The sequence below is a fragment of the Mastigoproctus giganteus genome, chromosome 7 (genome assembly GCF_048544385.1).
Source record: "Mastigoproctus giganteus isolate SK-2022 chromosome 7, ASM4854438v1, whole genome shotgun sequence".
In the NCBI taxonomy this organism is placed as follows: domain Eukaryota; kingdom Metazoa; phylum Arthropoda; class Arachnida; order Uropygi; family Thelyphonidae; genus Mastigoproctus; species Mastigoproctus giganteus.
Genome location: NC_143581.1, coordinates 41,891,493 through 41,907,776, shown reverse-complemented (window position 1 = coordinate 41,907,776; position 16,284 = coordinate 41,891,493). Strand labels below are relative to the sequence as shown.

The 16,284-nt window shown below is 33.4% G+C and overlaps 1 protein-coding gene across 1 annotated transcript in view; it reads left to right on the top strand.

Moving 5' to 3' along the window:
• LOC150082844 (neural-cadherin-like) overlaps positions 1–16,284 on the top strand; it is a 500,869-nt gene that overhangs the window by 78,801 nt on the left and 405,784 nt on the right. Inside the window, exons 6-7 of the mRNA XM_090377625.1 lie at positions 285–396; positions 11,262–11,654. Of these exons, the coding sequence (XP_090233751.1) occupies positions 285–396; positions 11,262–11,654 (505 nt within the window). The remainder of the gene's footprint in view (positions 1–284; positions 397–11,261; positions 11,655–16,284) is intronic.

Sequence of the window (16,284 nt, the reverse complement as noted above, 5' to 3'; positions counted from 1 at the left end):
CTGTGAATCTGAATTTTCTTTTTTTTTTTTATAATTTATGGTCTTCCAACTTTGAATAATATCTGCTACAATGATTTGGAAGATTCAGATGAGTTGCTGTTACACACTTTTGGATTGCTGATATGGCACCCAACCATCATCCAATGTTAAGTCTAAGTTGCAAATTCAGGCATATATGCAATATTTGTGGAGGTGAGTCTAATCCTTTAGTCATATATTGTATTAAATAAGTTATATACTTTTTATTTTATTTTATTTTATTTATTTTTTTTTTTTGTTATTAGCTGAATATTGCTGTTTCTGATGTTAATGACAACCCTCCGAGATTTGAGGTACCTGATTATCAGGCTCACGGTATTGCAGAAGATGTTCCTGTGGGAACTTCAATTTTGCAAGGTAACATGTATGATAATAAAAATTATCAGTCGATTTATATATATGTATATATATATATATATTAAATGAATTAAAAGCTGTTATTCTGCCAGTTTGCTGCTAAATTTAACATTAATTGCATGTATAATTTTAGAATACGGCCTCCGTAGCCGAGTGGTCAGGAGCAGGAGTGCAGTAGCACACGCTCTTTGAGTAGACCGGGGTTCAAGCCCCTGACTGCTGAATACGGTCAATCTGCCAACCCATAATGGATCAGCGTGGCAGATTATGGTCCATTTCCCTCAGCGTGAATTGTTGAGGAGGCTTCCATCCTGCAGTGGGTTGATAATGGCTGCACTTTACTTTTTTTTTTTTTTTTTTTTTTTTTTAGAATTGGAACCTAGGCCAAATGGCAAACAGAAACAGTAAGCATTAGCCAATTATTGATAGGATGTATTGAGTGGTGCTAGCCCTCATCAATGTACCATTCAATGTATCCTTTTATCAGTAATTAGCTTCATCATCATTTTATTATTATTATATTATTTTATAATAATAATTTATTAAGAATTGTGTTTAATTATAGGGTATAACAATAAAGTCCAACTTAGGTTATCTAAATACTTGGCCTTATGGCTCTATAGGTATACTTTTACTCTGAATACTCGTATTCCATATTCTTATTAAATTTCATTTGTCATTTGATTCCCTTGGTATACAGTTCAGTAAATACTGTAATACAGCAGACTCTCGATTTACTGGGATTGGATTAACCGGGACACCTTCAAGACTCCAAATTTAAAAAATAAAAAAATAACCAGAAATCACGAAATTCAAGTAATAACTAGAATAGGTATAAACAGATATTTTGAAAGTCGTAAATAAGCTACAAGAAGCGGCGTTATAAGTTGTCATTGGGAGATTAATGTGCCTATTATCTTGCAACCCCTACTGTCTTCACACCTGCTGCTCAAAAAAAAAGAGAGAGACCAAATGTTTAGTTTATTTTAGTATGTTGCATCGATTGTTGTGTTCCATCACACTGCAAAAGAACAAATTTTGTTTCATTATTTATGTCAGGGATGTCAATTTTTTTTATAGTAAATATATATATGTTTTTTTGTTTAGAAATCGCGAAAATGATGGGTAAACGCAAAAGAGTTGCGCTTTCAGTTAAACAAAGACTTGAAATTATTCAAAAGTTTGAAAACTGCATCTGTTAAATCTCTAAAGAACCATATGCAACATTGTAAAAAATAAAGGGAAGCTATTAGATTTAAAATCAACATCGCAAAAAAGGAAAGCATCATATTGGACATGGTAATTTTTTTTTATCTATCGCCGTATTTTTTATGCAGATTGCTGAAAATTTTTTGATACAGTAAGTCCCCGACTTATGCAATTACGGATTTGCATAAATTTTTCACTCAATTTTTAAAATTTTTTTTTTAGGATTATAAAATTTAAAACAACAAAAAAATAATAATAAGCAATCAATAACGTTGATCACGGCATGCACAAATTGCACAAGTGAGATCGGAGTAACAAGCAAAAAAATAGAAAATAAAAGAAAATTGTAAGAAGAGAAGATTCTTACAATTATTTATTTATTTTTTATATATGACTGAAGATTTCAGTGAAGGGGACACACACTTCACCATAATAATGTAAAAACCTACAGAATTCCAGCTATCGTTATTTTTGCAAATGCAATAAGCTCTAGTTTACTACCCCTTTATAATAATTGTGCTAACAGAAAAGCCCAATAAAACGGAAAGTGCAAATTGTTTTTATTGATTTATGTCAGTGACCTCCAGAAATGTGCTTTAGTAAAATGTGATCTCACGCGGGTGATAATAGTGAGTTTTCGCCTTAACCTCTGAAGTACTTTACAGAAATTTTCATTTTGACTGTTATCATGGTGCCGACTAAGAGAATAAATGACAGCGCTACTAGTAAATCTATCAAGAAAAGGAAAGCCATAGAGTTGGACCAGAAAATTAAACTAATAAGGATGTATGAAAATGGTCAAACATAACAAGTATCGTGCTGAATTCAGATTTATCAATAATAATACAGTAGCAATATGTTACTAGTCATTCCTGAGTTACATAAAACTCAACGAAGTAAGAAATCCTGGAACGTATGTTGGGGACATCTGTATTTTTGGCTTAACCGGGAAATCGATTATCCGGGATTTGCTTTTTACCATCTATCCCGGAAAATCGAGAGTGTACTGTATATATTTTACAGACTGATGTAATGTTTAATCAATATTTTGATTTCATTAATCTGATCTGAAACTCTTTTTCTAATTTTCTATTTTTTCTACATTTTATCACTTATTCATATATATATATATATATATATATATATATATATATATATATATATATATATATAAAGAATCCAAATATTCCAGAGTTAAATTGTAAAATATATATATAAAATTATTAAGTGTTACATATAGAACTAACCGATTAATGCCATCAAACGATAGAACATTACATCGGTCGTTAGGTATGTCCAAATTATATAAGTTATAGTGTAATGTAAGTACCTCCATCGTTTGAAAATCGATGTAACCACTGGCCAACCGTACCTCCAGTATACATGAAAAATTACATGAAAAATATAAAATATTAGGTTAAATAACAAAATAAGCCTTACATGGGAACCCATTTTACAAGAGACTTTGTCGAGGGCTAAACCCCTACAAAATAAAATTCCACGTTAGACTGAGCCATCGGTTTCTGTTATCATCTGCGGGGGAGTGAGGTACTATTGCTTTAACTACTCTGCTTTCCGTTCGCCTTTAGTTAGCTAAATTAGCCTTTTTTTCTGCAAATTGTTCAGCAAATATTAATAATTTCTCAGTTGTGCTTATAATGTTGCAGCGATCGGTTGGGCTAAATATCATCCAGCCTGTATTCTTACAAATTATGGTTAGACATACCCCTTTTTGGACGGCTAGATTTATACTGATTTATAGTATTTACTATAACCTAATTTTAAATTAGTTGAATTATCCATTATTATGGATATTGGATTTGGTATACAGGCAAATGATAACAGAAACCGATGGCTCAGTCTAACATGGAATTTTATTTTGTAGGGGTTTAGCCCTCGACAAAGTCTCTTGCAAAATGGGTTCCCATGTAAGGCTTATTTTGTTATTTAACCTAATATTTTATATTTTTCATGTAATTTTTCATGTATACTGGAAGTACGGTTGGCCAGTGGTTACATCGATTTTCAAACGATGGAGGTACTTACATTACACTATAACTTATATAATTTGGATATATATATATATATATATATATATATATATATTAAATGAGTAATATGGTAGGTTGATAAACATTAATATACTGAAATTAAGGACTAGTGCCATTGCAGTAGATACATTACATCCATACTGTAATATTTATACAGTATTATTTTATTAATGTATTTATTAGTTTATGGGGAAGATTATCGCAAGAGACATACCTAGATAAATCTATGCAGAATGCACAAGTGAAGTACATTGCTGTAAACTTGCAATCTGGGTGACTTCTTCCAGGGTCAACCAACTAAATTGAAAGGAAAAAAACAACAATAAGAGTTTTTCTGTTTCTGTAAAGATCAACATGCACTAAGGCAAAATCAATTTTCGAGGTTATATAACAAATAACAGAATTTAGGATAATATAGTGTTAACTATATTATCCTAAATTCTATATTATCCTATTATACTCAATTAATATTAGCTATATATTAATTATATATATATTAAGTTCATGCATAATGAAACTGTCATCTCACTATTGCCAAGTTTCATTATGCATGAACTTAATATATAACAAATTGACTAATTACCTGCATATCAAAACACTTTTTACAACATCCAACACAGGCATTAGCACTTTCCAATTCTCACTAGAGGGCCACACATTATACTCTACTACATTTTCTTTTTGACTACAGTAAAATCTACACATGGTTCTTTTGCTTGGACATGGTAAGCCTGCTTTATTCTTGCTTTAGTTAACTTTATATCTTTCATTCTCTGCAGGTCAACGATAATCAATATCTACTATGCATTATATAAATTTGAAATTTCTTAATTTCTGTTCTTTTTTGTATAATTCAAAATTCTATTATTTGTTATATAACCTCAAAATTGATTTTGCCTTGGTGCATGTTGATCATTACAGAAACTGAGAACCTCTTATAATTGTTTTATCCTTTCAGTTTGGGTAGTTAACCCTGGAAGAAGTCACACAGATTGTAGGTATACAACAAGTTTTTGTATATTAACCTTTATGTATATGTAACATATTTCGCTTGTGTACTCCATAGATTTTTCTAGGTATGTCTCGTACGATAATCTTCCCCATAAACTAATACATATATTTAATAGAATAATACTGTAGTGTGTGTTAAATTCTGTTAATTTAATTGGAAATTCTGGGTATAACCTCCATGCACAAATACATGGTGGGTGACCACCCAGGTGTGAACCAACGTAAGCAGGGGTTGAGGTGTGGTGCCCACACCACATGGAGGAGTGCCGCCCCTCTATGTTACCAGGCAGTACTAGGTCGTAGATGACTCAACTGCTGCAATAAAACCACTTTGCTTATTGGAGGCTTAAAGTGGTGGAACCCATGTTTAGTTTCCAGAGCTAAGTTCTGGTCAACTCTTCCATCCTGCAGTATGATTGATGAGTTTTGAGGTTATGATGGTTATGGGGACAAAAAAGACTGGAAGTAATTGTGCAGTCATATATGATGTTCTCTGAGCACTGCAGACAGGCTGCCAGGAGAGCTCATGGGGGTTTTGTCAAAGATATACAGAAATTTTGCTAGAGGGAAAAGGTGATTATCCCTGTATATGAGGTAATGATCAGGCCACGCCTTGAGGACTGTGTACAGGTCTGGATGCCTCATTTTGGGAAGGATGTGGAGTTGCTAGAACAAGTACAGAGAATGGCAACATTGGCGAGGGGAATGAAGGGATCCTCTTATCAAGAAAGTCTTAAGTTCTGTAAATTGCAGCTTTTGGAAACTTGGCACCGGTGAGGTGATCTGATTGAGATGTTGAAGGCTTTGAATAGCTTGAGCAAGCTCATAACTGATAAGATTCTTCCTCTTACTCAGACTACACACATGAGGGGGCATAAATTAAAATTGAGGAAGGATGATTGCAAAATAGATGTGAAGTTTGTCTTTAGCCAGTGAATGGTTGATTGCTGGAAGAAACTTTCATCTGTTGTTGTGGAAGTTGATAGCTTAAATAACTTCAAGGAAGAACTAGACAAACTATTAGAGGGTATTGATAGGTGAAGTGGGTTTGCTTTCTTGCATCATAAGCTGCTAATGCTAACTCTGGAAAACCAATGAGATTTGTTTCCTTTATTTGACTGAAGCTCTTGCAAACTGAAATGAATTTTGAAAAGAAATGACCTAATAGATTGGAACCAGGGTAGTCTGAAAGTTGTGTTGCTCCCCCACATTTTCACTGAAGCAGCATAATTAGATCTTTTCTGTTCTCTTTTATTTTAGATGGTGGAATACACACAATTTTTATAGTTTGGAAGAATGGCACTTCATAAATGTATGAGCTCATGAATGACCACAGACAGGAAAAACTGATGTGCAAAGGAATTTTACTGCAAGGTTTTATTGAAGAAGCACCTCCTAAAAAGACAGTATTGCAGTAGGAACACAAGCCACAATATGATCATTTTGGATGATAATAATAATAATAAAAAAGACTGGACATTGCAGGAACAAGAAATTATTGGTCACTGTAGTTGGGCAGTCATACTGAAATTGGATCCCTAAAGTTACCAACAATTTATGTAGTAATTATAAATATAAAACAAAAAAAAGCATTCTTGTTGTAGGCATTTTTTGTTACACGAAATGAGAGTAAATAAGATAATTTAATCATCATCCAAATCTGTTATACTATACTTAGTGTTCAGGTCACTGTGATAATAAATATTGGTATTAATGACCTCCCCTTCCCCACTTACAGTTATGAATGTGCACTTATAACTAAAAAAGCAAGAAAAACACTAACAGGGAGAAAATTGATTATACTGAGTTATGCAAAGCCATTAGAAAGAGACTCAGAGGACATAAGAAGATTTAACACAAGAAAAGTAGAACAAGCATTAAGGGAAAACAAAGGATTTAAATCAACAGCCATGAGCAGTAATACAGAAAGACAAATGATACTGAAACTGAAGAATAGCGATGGTGTACTTATAAACAGCAGAGAAGGCATAATTCAAATAGCAGAAGACTACTATAGAGAATTATACAAGGAGCAGGGGAATGATGCCAGCAGTGGGGAAGATGGATTGCAAAGTAGCAACACATACGACATACAGGATATTCTTCCTGATGAGGTAGAACACGCATTGAAGAAAATGAAGAATCAGAAAGCCCTGGGGGAAGACGAAGTTACTTTAGAGTTGTTAAAATTGGGAGGAAGAGACATAACACAAAAACTGGCAAGGCTCTTCACAAAGTGCATTAGAAAAGGTGTGACGCCTAAGCAGTGGAATAATGCAATCATAGTTTTGCTGCATAAGAAAGGAGATAAATTGGAAATTATAGACCAGTTAGCTTGTTATCCCACATTTACAAGTTGTTCACAAGGGTCATTACTAACAGATTAGAAAGAATACTTGATGAGAATCAACCGAAAGAGCAAGCTGACTTTAGGACAGGATTCTCAACTATGGATCACCTTCGTGTAATATCACAGCTAATGGAGAAAGCAAACGAATATAAAACACCATTATGCCTGGAATTTGTGGATTATGAAAAGGCATTTGACTCCATACAGCATAAAGCACTTGGAGGCGCTTAAAAATTTTTATGATTGTTCAAGTCTTCTAAGCTGTCTTTGCTTGGATGTCCTGGCGTGTAATGTTTCGGGCACTGCAAGACAAGGCAAAGATACCCCATATATTATGATTTTGAAGAAAATATATGAGTGCTACCTCCTTTATTAGACTAGACAAAGACAGTAGGAAATTTAAAATTGAGAAAGGAGTTCGACAAGGAGACACAATATCTCCGAAGCTGTTTACTGCTGCCCTTAGGAAGCTTTCAGAAGATTAGACTGGTTGCAGAAAGGAGTCAGTGTGAACGGAGAGTACCTAAACTATTTACAGTTTTCAGATGACATTGTGGTCATAAGCCACGATCCCATAGAATTAGAGGAAAATCTTAATCAGTTATGCACAGTTAGTAAGGATTTCGGACTAAAGATGAATATGGCTAAAACAAAAATAATGATGAACAAGTAATGCCACAGAAAGGGAAATAATGATTGAAGGAGCAGTAATTGAAAAGGTGGAGTCATATACTTATCTGGGACAAGTTATTAGCTGTAATAATGATAAACGGCTGGAAGTCAAGAGAAGAATAAATTTTGGATGGATAGCATTCGGGAAATATAGTCACATACTGAAGAGCAATATCCCAGTTTGTCTGAAATGTAAAATAATGAACTAATGTATACTCCTCACCATGACTTATGGAAGTGAAACTTGGGCACTCACCAAAAGAATGGAAGAGAAGCTGAGAACTACACAGCGAAGAATGGAACGAATTATATTGGGAATCAGACTGTTAGATAAGAAGAGAAACACATGGATTAGGCAGCAAACTCAAGTAAAGGACATTCTTGTCAAAACTAAAGAACTAAAATGGTCTTGGGCAGGACACATAGCTCGAAGACATGATGACAGATGGACTAAGAAAATAACAGAATAGTATCCAAGAGGAGCTAGAAGAAAACCTGGAAGACAAAGGCAGAGATGGATAGATGAAATTCATGTTTGTGGGTAGTAAATGGATGGCCAGTGCTCGAAACAGAAGGAACTGGAAAGTTTCTGGAGAGGCCTTCATCCTGCAGTGGATTGAAAATGGCTGATGATGATGATGATGACTTATAACTAAATGTATTGTTTGTAGAAGTGTTTAATGGTTGATTTGTATGTGTTTGGCTGAAAAACGTGGAGTAGCTTGCAGGGAAAACTACCCTCTGCCTGATATCGGCTGACTACAGCCTTGAATGAAGACTCTAGAAGTTCCTTCAGTTGTCAATAGGAATCAAAGTAGACCTCTCCAAAAGAGTGGCAGATGGCATTGTGCCATGCAAACTAGGCTTCCACAGAGGGCCAGGTCACTACAATAGCACAAATATTACAAGATTGTGATCTCTTCTTGAAGTCACTAGTGGGTAATGTAAATATAGTTTGGACAAATATGCAGTCACCTATTAAAATAATTTTATAGCTGCACATTATACCAGGGATGGAAAATATGTTGCATGCCAGAAATTTTGTTGGCATGCAAAGAAATATTAGTAGTGTAAAGTAAAATGAGTAGCAACTTTTTAACCAATGTATTTATTTAAAATAAATAAAAAATAGTCCTGTTGGGAGTCTGTGAATATATCAAATGCCACATGTTAATATTTTTCAACTTAGGTCAATATATATATATATAAAATTTGTTTATTTTTTCCTGCTTTAAATAAACTAAAAGTACATTATGATATGCAGAGATCTCACCACTTTGAATTTGAACGCAAATATCAGTCTCATCTGGATCATAGTGAAGTAGTGGCATGTGATGCAAGAAAGCAAGTGTATGAGCTTACGCAGCATCAGCCAAAAAAAAAAAAAATTACAAAACAATTCCCACTAAATGTTTGTCCAGTTCCTCCTTAAATTTATTTAACTTATCAACTTCCACAACGACAGATGGAAGTTTGTTCCAGCAATTAATCACCCACTGGCTAAAGGCAAATTTCCGCACATCTATTCTACATCTGTCTTTCCTCAATTTGAATTTATGCCCCTTTAGGTTCGTAATCTGAACAAGTGGAAGAATCCCATCAGAATTCAGCATGCTCAATCCATTCGAGGCCTTATACACCTCAATCAGATCACCTTGCAGGTGCCTAGTCTCCAGCCGCTGCAATTTGCAGAACTCAAGCCTCTCTTGGTAAGAGGATCCCTTCATTCCCCTCACCAATCTTGTTGCCCTTCTCTGTACACGCTCAAGCAAATCTACATCCTTTCGAAAATGAGGCCTCCAGACCTTTACTCAAGGCGTGGCCTGACCATTTGCCATATACAGAGGGACAGTCACCTCCTTTTCCCTGCTAGCAAAATTCCTGTATATCATTGACAAAACCCCATGACCTGCCCTGGCAGTCTGTCTTATTGCTTTGCTTGAATAAGTTTTTTTGAGTGACATCACAATTTCTCTGTTGAAACAAGTCAGTCAGTTACATTACTAAACTACTTTTATATTTACCTGACATGCATATGTATGCAGCATCTTGTGCAATACTGTGTTTGTTCTATATCAGTGGTGCCCAATGTATGGCCTGTGCAGAAAGTGAACTAAACAGCATTTTAGAGAGTCGTGCCACTGTGTGTACAGGCATGCAAGCATCGAGCTTGACTGTATAAAACTTGTACGTGTAGTCCAGTTCAGTCATATATACGCTAAGTACAGTTATGTACATACCAATCTTTTCATATTGAGAAATTCTATTTTGATATAACTTGTTCATTGTATTGAATTATTATTAATTGGTATTGAATTAAAAAATTGTTCTTAATAATGTTCTGAAAGAGTAAAGTCGATTTGAAGTGTCATATTTTTAATCAAAGGTTTATTGAAGACTATTTCTTTTATTGAGTAAGTCGAAAATGCAGCGTATTTGATGTATAAGGAGACTGTCAGTTTTTAAAGAATGTAATTTAAAGCTACACTATGATTCCAAGCATAACTGTTATGATCAATATAAAGGAGTGGTCAAAGTTACAAAACGAATTAAGAAAACAACAAAACACGTTGAAAATGTATCACTCAAGAAATTTATCTGCTGTAAGTGCCAGTTACCAAGTTGCACATTTGAGCATTTTTTAAAGTAAACCTTCAGTTGATGGTGAAGTTGTTAAACATTATTTTTTTTAAAAAGTTGTGGAAGCCTTTTGTCCGGAGACAATAATACAAGACATTAGTTTGTCTTGACACAGAATTATGTGAAGAGTAGAAGATATTGGAAAGAATTTGTTTGAACAACTTTTGAAAAATATAAAACAGATGAAATGTTTTAGTGTGGCACTGGATGAGAGTACTGATGGAAATGACACAGCTCAATTTTTTATCTTCATATGTGGAATTAATGATAATTTTGTACCAGCTGAAGATTTAGCTGATCTACAGAGTATGCATAGAACAACTACAGGTGAAAATCTTTCTGAAAATTTTTGCCAATCTAATGAAAAGTTAGGATTAAATATTAAAAACCTGGTATGAGTTACAACTGACAGTGGAAAAAATATGATTGGTTAAAACATTGGGCTTATGGGTAGAATAACCAAGAAATGATAGATATCGGAGCTGAACCTCTGATTGGAATTCACTGCATTGTGCATCAAGAAGCTCAAGAAGTCTCATTAGTTCATCTGACATCCATTTAGGCCTAAACCTTGAACAGATAAAATTTAAATATACACCATAAATTTTATCTAAATTGTTATTAAAGAGCTCATAACTTGACTTTTGCAACTTTTTTTTTTCTCCTCTCCATTAAACCAAAAATTATCTTAAGATTGTTTAAAATTTTTTGATTATTTGTATAAGTTTAAATTATTTTAAGGACAGCAGTATTGAATTTGTTTCTCTTTGTATTTCTCCTCCACCCAAAACAATATATATTAGGAATATTTTATACATTAATTTTGTGTTAATGTATTCTATTTGAATTAATTTTTTTTTGTTTTTTAGACGTATTTGAATAATGCAATCAGTTTGACTAGTGATACTAATATTTTGTTTTATATTTTGCAGTATCAGCAACTGATTTAGACAAAGAAAAAAACTCTGATGTGTCTTATTTCTTGGATAAGGATGATTTTACCATTGATGACAAAGGGATTATTTATTCTAATAAGCGATTGGATGCAGATCTAGTGGATATTTATGTATTAACTGTTAGAGCAACTGACAAAGGAGAACCCTCTCTTACTGGAACTGCTACTGTTCGTATTTATACAGAAAACAGAAATGATGAACCACCAAAATTTAGCCAGGATGTATACACACCTAGTGTTGATGAAACTGCAGGTCCAAACACATTAGTTACCACAGTTGTCGCTAGTGATATTGATGGAGATAATGTCAAATTTGGTTTCTTAGGGGGTGGCACAGTTTCTGGAATGTTTCAGATTGATCCTAGGACAGGTATAAAATTTATTACAGATAATGTTTAATCATTACTAATGTAATTTGGAATTTAGGTAGGATGTTGTAGTTTTTATCAATGAGATTAAATATTTAGTAAGAAGCACTTGCACCACATTATGGCAGACCTAGCTGTTCAGGATTCCTGCATTAGTTTTATGATAGGATCTGGAAAGCATCTTAATGTCATCTTTATCGAATTTAGTGCCAGATAATGTCTTAAACTAATTTTGAAAAATTATTTGTGTGTTATGAATTTTTTTTTACATAATCTCATTAATTTATTCTATCATTATGTAATCCTTGCTAATCCCCTTGTCTTTCTAGATAGAAACCCTGGAAGCAGCCACTGTGACTAACCAACATGGAAAATATAATTTTGAAATATCGCACATTGTTTTATTTGTGCAGCACTAGTAACAAATTAACTCGTAAACCATTAAAATTATATTCAAATATACAAACTGCCTTTTCTTATTATTTACTAAGGTTAAGCTTCTGATTTTAAAAATGAATAATTCATGTCACAGCTTCAATCTTCCTGTTATTCTTACTTGTACAATAGGAAGACAATGCAAATCAGTTTAACCTGTTACCTAATATACTTATAATTTTCCTTCGTGTGTGATGGTACGAGAATTATATTTTCAAGAAAGAATAATGGTCCCTTATAATCACAAGTATAAAGTCCAGGTGATCTTTCATATGTAAAATAATCATTAACTAAGTGGCCTTAATTTTCATTCTCAGGGGTAAGCTTCAAATCTTGCCATCTATATGGGGCTATGATTGTTTAATTGTAAGGAGTTTTTTTTTGGCTGGATGTTTTCCCTGTACCAACATTTTTTTTTTGATCCCTTTTACAACATGCATAGGCTATGGATCAGTAAAAGGAGGTATAACCCTGCATACATAAAACATCTAACAGAAATGCTGTAAAGCATTAACAGTGAAATATTTGCTCAAGTAAATATATCACAATATTTGAGCAAGAAATTGTTGCTGAATGTGGACTTCAGATGAAAGTGGTTAGAGTTAAGATTTTCTCCCTTAAATGAACAGTGAAATTTCTTTCAAATAATAATCTTTTGTTGATGCAGTGCTTCACAAAGTCATGTGCAGAAGCACTGGTACCACCAGCATCACAGTTCACAACAGTGCTCTCCCCAGGACCTATCCAATGGCTGCGCCACCTGGTGAATTTAACCGACCACCCAACTAAAATTTAAATGATTCTTGCAGTACTATATGGTACTGCTCACTGATCGCGATCAGTATTAATTAGAACATACTATGCAATCGAGGTCAGTGCGACAGGAGCATATAATGTTAAATTATGCAATTAATTTTTGCTCTGGATCACTTAAGTCACATTTATAAATAACAGAAAAGTTCATAATATTGCGAAGTATTACACTTCCCTACCCGGCTACTTCATAATGCCACCTGGCTGGCAAAATTTTCTGGGGAGGACACTGCACAAGTATATATGCCAAAGGTTTTTCAGCCTCCTTTGTTACTGTACCATTTAAAAAAATATAATAAAATAAGTTATTGTACCACCACACTATATTTCTAAGTTTCATAATAAATTATAAAACTTAGAAACGTATGAACAAAAACTGATTTCATTGTTTTTACCCATTATAACTTTATTTTTGTAACAAAGTTGTGGTACAGCAGAAGCATCACTAACCAGTTACTGGTCATTAAGAATATAATTATTGGTCCTTATTTTCATATTGATCACTGATGGACATGCCAACATAAAAATTAAAATGATAAAAAATTTTAAAAATACTATTTCCAATTAGTGTGTGTGCTGAGCTTGCCTCATTGAGCACAATTTTTTTATATCAGGAGCAGTTTTTGTTAATTTTAAGTGTAAGCTAGGCTCAATGTGCAATTTATTTTAGTAATGATTTTTAATGGCAAGCATAGCTGAGAATCCATATTCACATAAATATGATGTGCTAAATGGAAACAAATTTTCAAGTTCTGTCTGAAAGAAGTTTGTAATTTAGTCCTTTTTTTTCCCAAAAATTTTTTGTTTGAAGTTCATTGCACATATTATCATTACAAGGAAAGTTCTCTAGATTGGTAACATTCTTGAACTGAAAAATTATTGGGAATATTTTTGGGTCACGAAATGGATTTCTTATCCAAAATCCATTATGTAGTTTTCAGGAAAGTATGAACAAAAGTCAATCAATTCTGCTTAAATATGTTTGTTATCCATTTTTACCTCTCGCTTCAATTTCAGGCCATTTTTGGTTTAAAAAAAAAAAAAAAAATCTAGTGTTGGAAAAGAGTGTCTTTTTTTTTTTTTTTCTTTTTGTTTGTTTTTTTTCCCTAACTTTTGAATCATAAATTAAAGTTTCTTTACAATCAAATTTATTTTATCCATGACGATAAATGCAGTTAAATGTGAACTCTGTAAACGAATTTAATTCATTGAGCTTTGACCTATCTTATCAACTTAATTCATTAAGGAAACAGTCAAGAGATTGGAATTTGTGTCAGGGAGAAATAAATGCACTTCTGAATGCTGTTCAAAAATTCAGTTTGAGTTTGTGTGTTAGAGAAGTGAATCATATTCACTTCCCATTTCATCATTATTTTAATTATTATTAGTAGTGGCAAATGATGCAAGAAAATTTTACACAGCCATCAGCCAAAAAAAAAAAAAGCCAACATTTGCCATTTCACGTGTCTCAGTCCATCTTGCCTAATTTGCCTAGATTAAGCATGGGCAGCCTTTTTTGTTCAGCGGGCCACTTTACTAAAAGAATGGCAAATTTACCTAATAGTCGTGACTTATAACATAAAATAATAAAATTCAACTATTTTATTATAAATAAATCATAAAAATGATGAATTAAGAAATATTAAAAAATGGTATAGTTGAACCAATAATTTTTTCATATATCTAATTGCCATTCATCAAATTCCAGAAATATATATTGTAATTATGATAATTGTATAATTATAGAAACTAAGTTTATTAGAAGGAAAATGTAACCAATTTACTTACTGTTAGTGAGATACTTGGGAGTAATTGTGCAGTCAGATATGAAGTTTTCTGAGCAATGCAGACAGGCTGCCAGGCAGGGCAGGTCATGGGTTGTTGTCAATGATATACAGGAATTTTGTTAGCAGGGAAAAGGAGGTGATTGTACCTCTGTATAAGGCAATGGTCAGGCCATGCCTTGAGTACTGTGTGCAGGTCTGGAGGCCTCATTTTAGGAAGGATGTAGATTTGCTTGAGCTTGTACAGAGAAGGGCAACAAGATTGGTGATGGAAATGAAGGGATCCTCTTACCAGGAGACGTTTAAGTTCTACAAATTGCAGCAGCTGGAGACTAGGCACCTGCGAGGTGATCTGATTGAGGTGTATAAGGCCTTGAATGGGTTGAGCACGCTGAATTCTGATGGGATTCTTCCACTTGTTCAAATTACGAACCTAAGGGGGCATAAATTGAAATTGAGGAAGGACAGATGTAGAATAGATGTGCGGAAATTTGCCTTTAGCCAGCAGGTGATTAATTGCTGGAACAAACTTCCATCTGTCGTTGTGGAAGTTGATAGGTTAAATAAATTTAAGAGGAACTGGACAAATATTTAGAGGGGATTGTTTTGTAAATTTTTTTTTTTTTTTTTTTTGGCTGATGCTGCATAAGCTCATACGTTTGCTTTCTTGCATCACATGCCACTACTACTACTACTACTACTTGCACTTGAGAAAATTTTACCAAATTTTCAAATGTAGCAGGAATAGTTGTTGCCTCCTTCAAGTTGCTTTTAAATGCATATTTGTCGATCTTGATTTAGACTTGGTGAATTTTATACTTGAAAATAATGTTTACATTTATGGGTATCGCCAAAAATTGAGGCATGTTTTCTACCAAATTTTATTATTCATGGAAAGCAGTCTAACAGAAGAGGCAATTCCAGTAGAGAAACATCTTGATTTCTGTTGAAGAAGATCACTGCTTTTAAGTTCAATGTTCAATTAGTTCCATTTGCAGCTCTTTTCTTGCCTGATAGATATCTGCATTAAAAGGATTTGAAAATAGTGTGAAATTTGCATATTTTGATTTGAAATCTAACACCAAATTCTATGTTAATGGCTACTAACTCTTCAGTATATGAAATATACTCAGAACTATTGTGATTGTAAAAGTGGTAAGTGTCATCATCTCTAAGTTGTCTTTCCCAAAGTTGAAGTTTGGTTTGAAAAGCTTTTATATGAGCATAAAGTTCATGAACTGATTTTGTACTTTTATTTTCTGATTTAGCTCGTTTAAATGAGATGTGATATCAACAAGAAATGCAAGATAACACATCCATTCAGTACTTTCCAGTTATGGAACAGATTTGCTTTTTATAAAAGTGCTGAAGAATTTTTTTTTTTTTTTTGCTTAACCAATGAACTTTGCAATAATAGACCAATGTTCTGTATTCATTCTCAAGTTCTTCAAGGAATGGCTTAGACTGGCAATGGTTGAGCCCCCTTTGATATTGTAATATTAATGTTGAGCTACAACTTTCATCACAATTGAAAATTTAAGAGATTTAGTGTACAAGTTCTCTTCTCCTGGTGTATCAAACAGCGAAAAGAAGCAAAATC